The sequence below is a fragment of the Myotis nattereri genome, assembly GCF_964212035.1.
Source record: "Myotis nattereri genome assembly, chromosome: 1".
In the NCBI taxonomy this organism is placed as follows: Eukaryota; Metazoa; Chordata; class Mammalia; order Chiroptera; family Vespertilionidae; genus Myotis; species Myotis nattereri.
In genome coordinates, this window is record NC_138075.1 from 95,893,753 (window position 1) to 95,906,542 (window position 12,790).

Here is a 12,790-nt window from a genome sequence, read left to right on the forward strand (position 1 = left end):
GTGTGACAGGGTGCGGTGCCCCAAACCCCTGATCGGCCCTGCTCTGTGACAGGGTGCGGCGCCCCAACTCCCTGATCAGCCCTGCTCTGTGTGTGACAGGGTGCGGTGCCTCAACCCCCTGATCAGCCCTGCTCTGTGTGTGACAGGGTGCGGCATCCCAATCCCCCCCCCCCCCACGGGCCCTGCTCTGTGACGGGGTAGAGCCATAACCTCCCCATCCGCCCTGTCCTGAGTGTGAGAGTGGCGGTGGCCCAACCCCCTGATCTGCCCTGCTCTGTGGGTGATAGAGGGCAGCGTCCCAACTCCCCCTCCCCCACAAGCCCTGCTCTGTGTGTGATGGGGTAGAGCCATAACCTCCCCATTGGCCCTGCCCTGAGTTTGACAGTGGCAGCGCCCCAACCCCCTGATCGGCCCTGCTCTGTGGGTGATAGAGGACGGCGCCCCAACCCCCTGATCCGCCCTGCTCTGTGTGTGACAGGGGGCGGTGCCCCAACTCCCCTATCGGCCCTACTCTGTGTGACAGGGGGGAGCTCCTCAACCCCCTGATCGGCCCTGCTCTGTGCGTGACAGGGGGCAGCGCCCCAACCCCCTGATTGGCCCTGCTCTATGCGTGACAGGGTACGGAGCCCCAACCCCCCTGATGGGCCCTGCTCTGTGCGTGATAGGGGGCAGCGCCCCAACTCCCTGATTGGCCCTGCTCTGTGCGTGACAGGCGATGGCACCGCAACCTCCCCATCGACCCTGCCTTGAATGTGACAGGGGGCTGTGCCCCAACCCCCTAATCGACCCTACCTTGAGCATGACTGAGGGTGGCATCGCAACCTCCCAATCCGCCCTGCTCTGTGCATGACAGGGCAGCGCCCCAACTCCCCAATCGGTCCTGCTCTGAGCCCGACCAGGGGCTGCACCTAGGCATTGGGCCTGCCCTCTGCCACCCGTGAGCAGGCCTAAGCCAGCAGGTCGTTATCTCCCGAGGGGTCCCAGACTGCGAGAGGTCACAGGCCGGGCTGAAGGACACCCCCTCCGCCCGCCTTGAGTGCACAAATTTTTGTGCACCAGGCCTCTAGTCCTATATAATAAAAGCCTAATATGCTAAGTGTCCTGTCATCTGTTCAACCAATCAAAGCATAATATGCTAATGACATGCTAAGGCAGCTAAACTGCTCGCTATGATGTGCAGACCCTCCGACCAGTAGGTTAGTTTGCTGCTGTGGTCCAGCTGATCGGGACTCAGAGAGACGGGCCAGACACACCCTGGAACCCTCCTGCAGTCTCTCCCCGGCTGCCCAACCTCCCGTGTCCCTCCCCAGCTCCAATAGTGCACCAGTGGGGTCCCTGTGCCCTCTCGCAATCTGGGACCTCTCGGGGGATGTTGGAGAGCCGCTTTCGGCCTGACGCCACTCAACGCAGGTGCTGGGGTCCAACCCCAGCAGGTCCAGGGGTCCCCAAAGGTATGGACGGAGTCAGCAAAGAAGGAATGACATGGAGACAGCGTTCAGTTGATCATCATAGCAAGGTTCTCTAGCCAGGTTCTAGCCAGGTTCTCCAGCCAGGTTCTGTCCAGGTTCTCTTGTCATGTTCTCTTGCTAGGTTCTCCAGCCAGGTTCTGTAGCCATGTTCCCTCGCTAGGTTCTGTCCAGGTTCTCCAGCCAGGTTCAGTCACCAGGTTCTAGTCAGGTTCTCTTGCCATGTTCTACCCAGGTTCTGTAGCCAGGTTCTGTCTCTAGGTTCTTCAGCCATGTTCTCTCGCTAGGTTCTGTTCTAGGTTCTGTGGCCAGTTTCTGTCCAGGATCTTTTGCCATGTTCTCTCGCTAGGTTCTGTCTCTAGGTTCTGTCTCCAGTTTCTGTCCAGGATCTTTTGCCATGTTCTCTCCAGCGAAGTTCTTCTGTCTCTAGGTTCTGTGTAGGTTCTGTGTCTAGATTCTGTGTCTAGGTTCTGTGTCTTCTTGTCTTGTTACATCTGTATTTATACCAGTTGATTCCAATCCTATCAATCTCTATTCCAAAGGTTAGGGTGTTTCTTATCTCCATTCCAGGGAGTAAGGATTATGTAGCTTAAGCATGATTGTTCGTAGTTAAAGTGGTTAATTACCCACCTGGCACTTAGTTAAGGGGTTTTATTCCCTCCTTAACTTCAGGGGAAAATCCCTACCTGGGGAAACAACCTTTCTCAGAGAGGTGACCTTGGTTAAAACACATAGTGCCAAGAAGGTGAGCAAACATATTAAGAACAGTATGCCATATATGCCAGGTCCCTTGAAACAGCAAGGATGGACTGGCTCCCGGCATGCAGGAGCTGCCCCCTGGTGGTCAGTGTGCTCCCACAGGGGGAGCACTGCTCAGCCAGAAGCCGGGCTCACAGCTGGTGAGCACAGCGGCGGCAGTGGTGGGAGCCTCTCCCACTTCCACGGCAGTGCTAAAGATGTCTGACTGTCAGCTTAGGACTGCTCGCCCCGGGAGGCTCCCAGACTGCAAGAGGGCGCAGGCTGGGCTGAGGGACCCCCCCCCCCCCCACCACCGAGTGCACGAATTTCGTGCACCAGTTCTCTAGTTCTAACTATAAACTCCCCCCATATTCTCTAACCCAGTGGTTCTCAACCTTCCTAATGCCGTGACCCTTTAATACAGTTCCTCATGTTGTGGTGACCCCCAACCATAAAATTATTTTCGTTGCTACTTCATAACTGTAATTTTGCTACTGTTATGAATCGTAATGTAAATATCTGATATGCAGGATGTATTTAGGTGACCCCTGTGAAAGGGTCGGTCGTTCGACCCCCAAAGGGGTCGCGACCCACAGATTGAGAAATGCTGCAACCTAACATTCTCCATTTTCTTTATATGAAGCACTTGTAGTGACTTATAATAAACTGTTGTTTACTTATTTTTCTACTCTTCCCACTCATGACAGTCTAACCCCTCAACCTATACATTCAGTGTCTAACTGCCCAGCACATAGCTGCTATTCAATAACAGAAATTTACTAAGGACAAAGCATGTAAGATCTCATTAAGAAGGCCTCAAGTACCAAAGCAGTACATACCTATAGGATATCTCCATTAATAGTCTAAAAAAAATTTATCCCCCAAATTAGAAATCCTCATACCCAAACTTACCCATTATTTTCTTGATACTACTGCCATTTTATTGTCCTTCAGGTTTATAAAAAGCATCCTTAGTATTTAGTAAGTCACTGAATACCACTGTGATCTTACATTACATTTCCATAGTACCCTTTACAGTTTACAAAATGTTTTCATATTGTTATCACAATTGTTCATCACACATACACAAAAGGTAGATACTACAGTGGAACCTTGGTTCTCGAACCTAATTTGTTCCGGAAGGCTGTTCGACAAGTGATTTGTTCAAAAACGGAATCATTTTTCCCCATTAGAAATAATGTATACTGAACTAATCCATTCCAAATGATCCCTTGCTTTAACCTTTCTTATATACAGTGTATGTCTAATGTACTGTTTAATCCATAAATAAACAATTCTTTTCTTAAATTTATCAAGCCCCTCCTACTAGCCTTAAACAAATTTTTCATATATCTCTGGCTCTGAAATGCTATCACTGGCTAACTGCTTTTCAGCTAACTGCTTTTTCATTTATCCAATGAACAGCAGTGTTTCTACCTATTCAAGTGCCTGTGATTGTTGTTTTGTGAGTACTTTCACACTGCTAGCAACACTGGCACTCTTGATGGCCTGTCTATGTTTTTAAATTGTGCTAATCCTCGATTTTGCCAGCAACAAAAACATTCTTTCCTTTGTTTGTTGTGTGAGAGATGCTTTCTGTCATGCTGAGGTATCAGCAGGAAAGGGTTATCCGGTCAAAAACTGAAGTTTTGGTCGACAATGGAAACATTTTTTCTGAGACTGGTCGAGAACCAAATTGTTCCAGATGGGAGAAATTCGAAAAATGAGGTTTGACTGCAGTACCATTATTATGAATGAGGTCACCAACGTTCCAACAGGTTAAAACAAGTTTTCCCAAGATCCCATAGCTAGGCAGAGACTGTTCCATGATCTTAGACATCAAATACAGTGTTTGGACTATTAGGCAGCAGATGCCTATAACCAAAAGATCACAGCTGTCACCTTAGATCAGCTTATCATGTTTTTATATTTATATTACTACACATATGGCTGTCATAAAGGTACTTAATGCATGCTGTTTTAACCATACAAAACAACTATTACTTACCAAAACACCACTAAACCAAATTGTTATTATTATAATCCTACATATATTACTATTCACTACGCTTCACTTTCTCCGGAAATATTCCTTGCAGATCTACTTGACAATCCAAATAGAATAATACTTCGAAGTCCCAGGCATTTTCTTTTCAAGTGCCAAGTTATTAAAAAAAAAACACACACACACACAAAAAAAAAAAAAACCACCACAACTACAATCTAAACTGTCCTCTCTGAATCTCATCATTAGGAGTTTTACACATCCATATAAATCACAGAAACATACATTTGGCCATAGAGTTGACCTGGAATAATTCTTTAGTTTTTTGATAAACTTAACTTCAGAACTCAAACTTATACTTACGACTTCAAAGCCTTAGCATTTTATAGTATACTATCCTGATTTCATTAGGTAAATCTTGCAAATTAGCAGAATTGTACTATGCAATATTATTATATGGGGTGGGGCAAACATAGGTTTGCAGTTGTAAGTATATGAAGCAGAGTTTATTCTTGTATTATTATTTATTAATTATTGTATTATTTTCCATATGAGCAGCTATAAACCTACTTTTACTCCTCTCTGAATTTAGCACATAGTTCTTTTATTAATTACTAGAGGCCCAATGCACAGATTTGTGCACTGGTGGGGTCCCTCAGCATGGCCTGCAGGGATCGGGCCAAAACCAGAAGTCCAATGCTGCCTGCCGCTCCTGCTCATCCTGGCCCTGCTGTGCTTGCCGCAAGCTGACGCCCAGTCAGTACCAATTGGAAGAGGCTTGTGCTGCCACAGAGGCGCTCGCCAGCCTTGAGCCCTGCGTCTGGCACCCGTCAGTCAGTGTGCGGTGCACCCGCTGTGGGAGCACACTGACCACCAGGGGGCAGCTCCTGAATTGAGCAACTGGTCAACCAGTCGTTCAGTCGCTTAGGCTTTTATATATATGGATAGTTAGAAAACATAAGAAAATAATTTTTATGGGCAAATGTAGAGGTGAGAAAAGTAAAGTTAAAGCATCCCTTTTATGTTTTAACATCATCAATGCTGATATTTAAAATAATAAGAATAATAATGGTAGACAGTACCTCAGAATCCCAAGGTGATTCTGTATCTTCGTCTTCTCCTAATCCCAATGCTGACATTTTATCTATAAAATGTAGTCACAGATACATTAATGTGAACATTTTTACTATGAATTTTAAATACATATATAAGTCTATCTCCACTTATGAATATTTCAATAAAATAAAAATAATAGCAGAAAAGACTTTCAGCAAGACGAAGCATTTGCAGGAAGAAAAAGATGGTAGCAGTAGGGATACTTCTGAATAAAGATAGCAAAAAAATACTTTTAAAAATGGATAACATTTGGATCTATTCAAATTAGATTTGTTTATAGCAATATTTAAGGATAGGAAAAAATTCATAGTCACTAACTTACCACTACTATTATTTTTGTGTTCTCCATCAACATAGGTCAAATTGTCATTATTTATTTGGCTCTTTGGAGCACTTTCAATAATATCAATACCATTTTCTTTTTTTTTAATTGTCAGCTTTATTGCATCTTCCTATAGAAAGGAAACAAAAACCCAACTTTAGAAAATGTCATATTCATTCACTTGCTCAAGTCACTCAGTAAGACAACAAACATTTACTGTATCTATCAATCATAGGCACTAACCTAGAAGCTATAAATAAAAGATTTTGTCCTATAGTCTAGTAGGGGTAGAGATACATGAAAACAATAAAAAGAAAAGTATCATTTGCTAGTTCTACAACAAAAATAAACTACAGTAAGGGCGCAGATGAGATAACAGTGGGTGTACCTGGGAATCTCAGGAAATGATAGAAATCAATCTTGAAAGATATACTAAGTGCAGTAGGAGGGCGTGAAGGGCATTCTAGAAAGAGCAGCATGAACAAAAGTATAAGGTCTGAGACAACACAGTAAGTGAGGATACCAAAGTAATGTGATAAAACTGGAATGGTGAATGGAATGGAGAGAGAAAACTGGAGAATCAGAGCCTAATCAAAAAAGGGATGTGTCTTGCTCGCATATGAATTTTACCCACAAGTAATGGAGAGAAACTAAATCAGCAGAGAAGCTACATCATCACAAATATATTTTGGAGCAGTCACTTTGGCAGCAATGTAAAGATGAACATAAGGGGAGTCAAACTAGAAAGAATATTTAAAAATTAAAAGTGAGGAAGTAAATTACTGATATAAAAATGGTAGCAGGTAGAAAATATTAAATTACTTGAGTGACTAAAGGTGGTGATTTCAGGGAGGATTGGAGTCTAGGATTTTCATGCTTCTGTATTTTAGTGCTGCTATGTAGGAGGACGGGAAAACAGATGACAATAGATTACAGAGAGTCAGGGAAGAGAAAGGGTCAGAGGCAATGTCTTCAGTTTGGGACATAACAAATTTGAGGCACCCAGGGGACTTAGAATAAAGATCTAGATAAATACCCTTGAAGTAAAAATAGATGACCTTATTCATGAAAAGCATATGATGTTAAAAAGGTAAAATATACTACACTGATATAATTCAATAATGCAAACCTACACAGAACTTCTGAAAATGAAAACAAGAGCAGGGAAAAAACAACATGTAATTCAAATGTTTAATTATACATTTCAAAATTTGCTTCAAATAACCTTTTACAAATATATGCAAATATTTCTGGGAAATTTTGGCAATAAGCATTTTAAGTTTAATGAAAATGTAATGGTAAAACACCAATTCACAATTGTAGGAGACTCCTTTTTAAAAATTAAGTTTAAAAGGAAAGTTTTAAATTGTAGAAGAGAAATGCTTATGTGACTATAGAATTATGGGGCATTTTTAAGTGTCACTATGATGTAAGAAAGAAAACCCTATTTAAAATTCACATGACTTTTTAAAAAATATATTTTATTGATTTTTTTACAGAGAGGAAGGGAGAGGGATGGAGAGTTAGAAACATCGATGAGAGAGAAACATCGATCAGCTGCCTCCTGCACACCCCCCACTGGGGATGTGCCCACAACCAAGGTACATGCCCTTGACCGGAATTGAACCTGGGACCCTTCAGTCCACAGGCCGACGCTCCAAACCGGTTAGGGCTCACATGACTTTCTTAATGGCTCTGCCTGTCTACTCCATACAGAATGCCATTAAAGCTGTATTAAAATATCTAGTATAAAAATTATTAAAACTGAGTACCCAAGTTAAAGACTGAAATCTTCAAATACATCTATGATTATCAAGGAGCGAATGAAAATGGGACTAAAAAAATCAAGTCACTAGGATGTCTGAGATTTAGATATGAAAGAACTTTTATTTTAGGTTTAACAACTATGAATACCAAAGTTAATAAAGTTTCTTAAGAATAATAAGAAATGCACCCATTGCTGGAGATATTTGAAAAAGTAAAAATTATCTTTCCTTTTTTATTTTATAACAGCATTATATATAATAAGAAAATAATAAATTGTGATTTCATTTATTTGATGTGTGCATGTGTCCATAAATTGAAGATATTATCAGGAAAAGAAAAATCAGAATCTTTAGCTCCAAAAGGCTAGGTGAGCTGCCCACAGTCTTGCAGTGTAGGAAATGGGACAGAATGGGCTCAAGCCCAGGCTGCCTGTCTCCCAAGCCCACCCTGGGACCACATTCTGCTCTACCATTCATCTCCCTCCCTGCTCCGATTTCATGCCTACCTCTGATTTATTCTTCTTTTTGTCCCCATTCCTGAAGAAACCCTAAAGTAAAGCACTGTTTTAGGCACTCAGAGAACAAAGAGAGGGAACGTGTTATAGTCTGTGTGCCCTCCTAGCCCTGCTCAGTCTGATCCTGTCCTGAAGGAGGCTGCAGACAAGAGCTTAGAGATGTTCTATGTATCATTGTTTATAATGGGAAAACAACTAGCTATCCATCCATAGGGGAGTGAATAAATAACATGTGACTTCTGCACAATATAAATCTTTGCAGCCACTGCAACAAACCAAGTAGCTGCTTAGAAAACAATGTTAACTGATATGTCTTAAATGAGCCCACTTGATGGTTTTAAAATGTAAAACATGATCTGATCTTAAGGAAAATGACTTTAGCTTTTTCCATTATGTACAATGTTAGCTGTGAGTTTGTCATAGAGGATTTTTATTATGTTGGGGAATGTTCCCTCTATTCCCTCTATTCACACTGACCAGGGATATGCTGTACATTTGAAACAAATATTAAATTACACTAATTGCCAATGGTAACTTTAAAATTATAAATAAAGTGTAACATGATCTTAATTTAATCGATTAGTTGTTGTTATGACAGTATTCTTTATTTAGTGAGGTAAAGTTCATAAAACATAAAGTTAACCTTTATAAAGTGAAAAATTCAGTAGTATTTGGTACATTCACAATATTGTGCAACCATCACCTCTAGTTCTAAAACATCTTCAATCACCCCAAAAGGAAACCCCATTCCCATTAAAAAGACACTCCCGATCCTCCCACCCCTAACCCCTGGCAAGCACTAACCTGCTTTCTATCTCTATAGATTAACTTATTCTGGGTATTTTACATAAAAGAAATCATACAATTAAAAATAATTTTTAAAATGAATCTTTACAGAAAAAGGTAATTATTATTATTTCTTTTTATTTAGGAGAATTTTAGTTTAAAATTTGTCATTTAATGAACAGAGATTAAGAACCTCATTTACGCCTGGCTGGTGTGGCTCAGTGGTTGAGTGTCAACCTATGTACTAGGAAGTCATGGTTTGATTTCAGGTCAGGGCACATGCCCAGGTTGCAGCCTCAATCCCTAGTAGGGGACATGCAGGAAGCAGCCTAGCAATGATTCTCTCTCATCATTGATGTTTCTATCTCTCCCTCTCTCTTCCTCTCTGAATCAATCTAAAAAATATTTAAAAAACAAGGAAAAAAAAGAACCACATTTACATAATTTTTTATTTTAATTCATGAAAAAAACTAAATAAAATGCTTATTTATTTTCTCTCTTTACTGACAAAAAAATCTAAAACACCTACCCAGATCATACCAAACAGTAAGATAAGTTAATTTAGAATGTTAAGTATATACAAAACAGTGAGATGATAGAAACAGCAAGAAAAAGAAGGGCCAAAAATTCATAATTCTTATAAATCTTATAAGACCTAAAACAGATTTCAAATTGCATTATTTAGGAACATAGGTTTTGCTAGGTAAAATTTAAGATGTCAACTTATTAAACTTCAATGTGAGGATTTAAAAAAAAAAATACTTCAAATTAAAACTTCAATAGCCCTGACTGGTGTGCTCAGTTGGTTGGAGCATAGTTCCTTGTACCTAAAAGGGAAACCTTTTTTCTGCCAAGGGCCATTTGGATATTTATAACAACATTCGCAGACCATACAAAATTATCAACTTAAAATTAGCCTACTATATTTGATCAAACATTTAATTAACTCACACCTACTGCCCTAGCAGGGCATGACCAAATGATTTATTGGGCTTTATAGGGACCACAGGTTGGATGTTCCCTAACCCTGAGTCAGGGCAAAATACCTAGGTTGCAGGTTCAATCCCTGATGGGAGCACATACGAGAGGCAACCAATTGATTTTCTTTCTTTTTTATTTTTAATTTGCTGGATTTTCTCTCATACATCAATGTGTCCATCAAATCAGTAAAACATGTCCTTGGGAAAGGATTAATTTCAAAAATAAAAACACATTTCTAACCAAACAAAAGTGAGAATTAAATTTCCTTCAGTTCTTCATAAAAATCAGCTATAAATAATTCATAAGAGTCTGAGAACTTTTTTTTTCATTACCTGGCTTTCTTTTCTTAATTTGCATTTAAAATTATTTCTATCGTATTTCATAATATAGTGAGTTCCTACCATCACTTAAGTCCCTATTTCTGTTGTGTCTTTATAATAATCCCCTTATCTTCACTTTCTTATTAAATATTTTTTTTATCTTGCTCTTCTTAAATGAATTTTTCCCCTTCATCATCTTCACATTCATCCACCGGTTCTTTCTAGTTGCTTTCTAATTTCTTTCCTTCCATTATGGCATACGTAAGAACTGTTTATTCCCACTAACCTGTACAAGTCCTAATCCTGTGCACATATTGCTCTACTTATTACACTTGTTTTCTATTAAGATCTTGAGGATTTCTATTTCTTTCTGGGATCCTTTTCATTACTACAAGGATTAGGGGGATGGTATGTGAAAAATCATTTTACATGCAAATTAAGAAAAGAAAGTCTCAGGTAATGAAAATAAAAGTGCTCAGACTCTTCTGAATTACTTACTTATAGCTGATTTTTATAAAGGAAAAAACTTTAAAAAACAAATAAAACAACTTACCTTTGTAAGACCAATGACTGCTGAAGACATAGGAGAAGCTTTTAGAACAGGTTCAAGTAATGAAAAGGCAGGTTGAGAAAAGCCCTGGATTTGTTCTGATGTGTTGGGAAAGGTTTCAACCACATCTTCATTTTCACTATGAAAATTATTGTCCTCATATAAGGTCCTATTTTCTGATCTCACAATGGCATATTTTGCTTCTCCTACAGTAAAACAAAGTAAAGAATACATAAAAAATATCTGTAATTTCAAATCAGTGAATAACATCAAGAACAGTCTTCAAATAGCTTACTGTTTTTCTGGGATTGTTGAATAGCAGTCTTTAGCTTTGCTAAGCTCGGCTTCATGAAATTCTAGAAAAAAAATCATATCTTTAAGTATCAAATTTTATAACAATAATGACAATATTCACCATTACTATATGATCTCACACAAAAATGGAATCATTCAGATGTAGAGTTGTATTCCAGTTCTGCCATTTACTAACCTACATCTTCTCATGAGGTTAGGTTTATGAGATGACATAGCAAGCCCCAAAATGTTACCATTTTTACCTGTAAATAAATATTACCCAAATACTCTGATATCAATAGATTATAAAATTTATCCCTAGGTAGTTTATAGGACTGCTGCAAAAAAACTAGTATTAAGAAATGTAAATTAGTTGTTGTATTTTGTAATGTATTTGCCTGATTTATATTGACATGAATTATCTCTTGTGGGGAAAAGTACAAGAGTTTAGTTTTTAGTAATATCATGTTTAAATGGGTGGGAATTGCAAACAGTATGAAGTTGTTTCTTCTATTCTATTTATAAAAAAGCTAAGAAGAAATGATTGTTTAAGTTCAACTCCCTCCAAGAAAGAGAATATAAAAGACTAAATCTGTGGGGCAATGACTCATGACTGAGAATAGTAAATAGAAAGCCATGCCCAAATATGTTGATAATGGAGACAGAGATGGACTGAAAACACAGACACTGAAGAAATGCTTTCTACAAGGGAAAAAATAGGCTGGTGGTAAATCAGAAGGAAAAAGGTGGGAGAAAAGAAAGAAAGGTATAAAATGAGATATAATCAGTTAATCAAGTAGTATAAGCTTAAGACAAGAAAAACAAGGAAAGCATAAATACAATATAACATGAAGAGAAAAATATATAGAATTTCAGTACATATGAATATCTTTATAACCCCTGAATAATATATTAATTGGTGTTATTAGGACTATGAATAAAAGCCTGTTTTATATTTAATTATATTAAAGTACACAAAATTTTATAAAACTATATAAAATATTAAATATAAAATTACATAAAATATGTAAAATTTTATAAAATAAATATATTACATAATAGATATAAAATGTATAAATATATAAATATACATAAAATAGAGGTTTTTGTTCATAGTATAACCCTAATAAACTGATTTAAAGGAGAACTGTATGGCTTGAAAAAACATTTAATGGAAGATGAGATGGGACTAAAACATTAAGAAAAGGTTAAAACATTTTAGTCTAAAATCATAAATTGAAGGATACAAAAAAAACTATAATTCAGTATCTACATATCACAAAATTCTCATTTCCTTCTTATTTATAACATATATCCTCAACATAACTCAACAGAACTTATATATCCTAAACATTAAAAGAGACTATTATGGTTAAGCCATATTTCTAGAAATTCAATTAATGTAATTAGGTTGTTTGATGTCAATATAAATTACTTGCAACATTTCATTACACAGCTCTACATCTGTCTGTTCATTTACATACATTTAAAAATATTAAAAATACTTCTTAAATTAAGACCTTGTAGGTGCTCCAGGATATGCACAATTATGTTGCCTAACCACTAGTAGCTTATAGTGATGTGGGGAATTTAAAATGAATATTTAAATAACTATAATAATAAAAATCTGAAATTTGAACTTTTAAAAGGTGATATAGGACTTTGGGTAACTATTCTTTTTAAATATAATACAAAACTTTATTTTCTTGGCTTCTGGTCAAGATGGCAGAGTAGGTAAATGCTGTGCTCAACTGCTCCATAACCACATCAAAATAACAATTAAATTGTAGAACCACCACCCTTGAGACCCAACTGAAGACTAGCTGAGCATAATTCTTATAGCCAAGAATATCAAGAAGAAGCCAAAGACTGGTAGGAGGGGCAAGATGTAAAATGGACTGGCCCTACACCCATGTTTTCCAGTTAAGAAT

At 38.4% G+C, this 12,790-nt stretch overlaps 1 protein-coding gene across 1 annotated transcript in view; it reads right to left on the reverse strand.

Annotated features, from left to right (window-relative positions):
* LOC308513973 (ankyrin repeat domain-containing protein 26-like) overlaps nucleotides 1-12,790 on the reverse strand; it is a 107,918-nt gene that overhangs the window by 66,792 nt on the left and 28,336 nt on the right. Inside the window, exons 8-11 of the mRNA XM_081084015.1 lie at nucleotides 10,861-10,921; nucleotides 10,569-10,771; nucleotides 5,648-5,777; nucleotides 5,292-5,353 (exon numbers count right to left, since the gene is read on the reverse strand). Coding sequence (XP_080940141.1) covers nucleotides 5,292-5,353; nucleotides 5,648-5,777; nucleotides 10,569-10,771; nucleotides 10,861-10,921 — 456 coding nt within the window. The remainder of the gene's footprint in view (nucleotides 1-5,291; nucleotides 5,354-5,647; nucleotides 5,778-10,568; nucleotides 10,772-10,860; nucleotides 10,922-12,790) is intronic.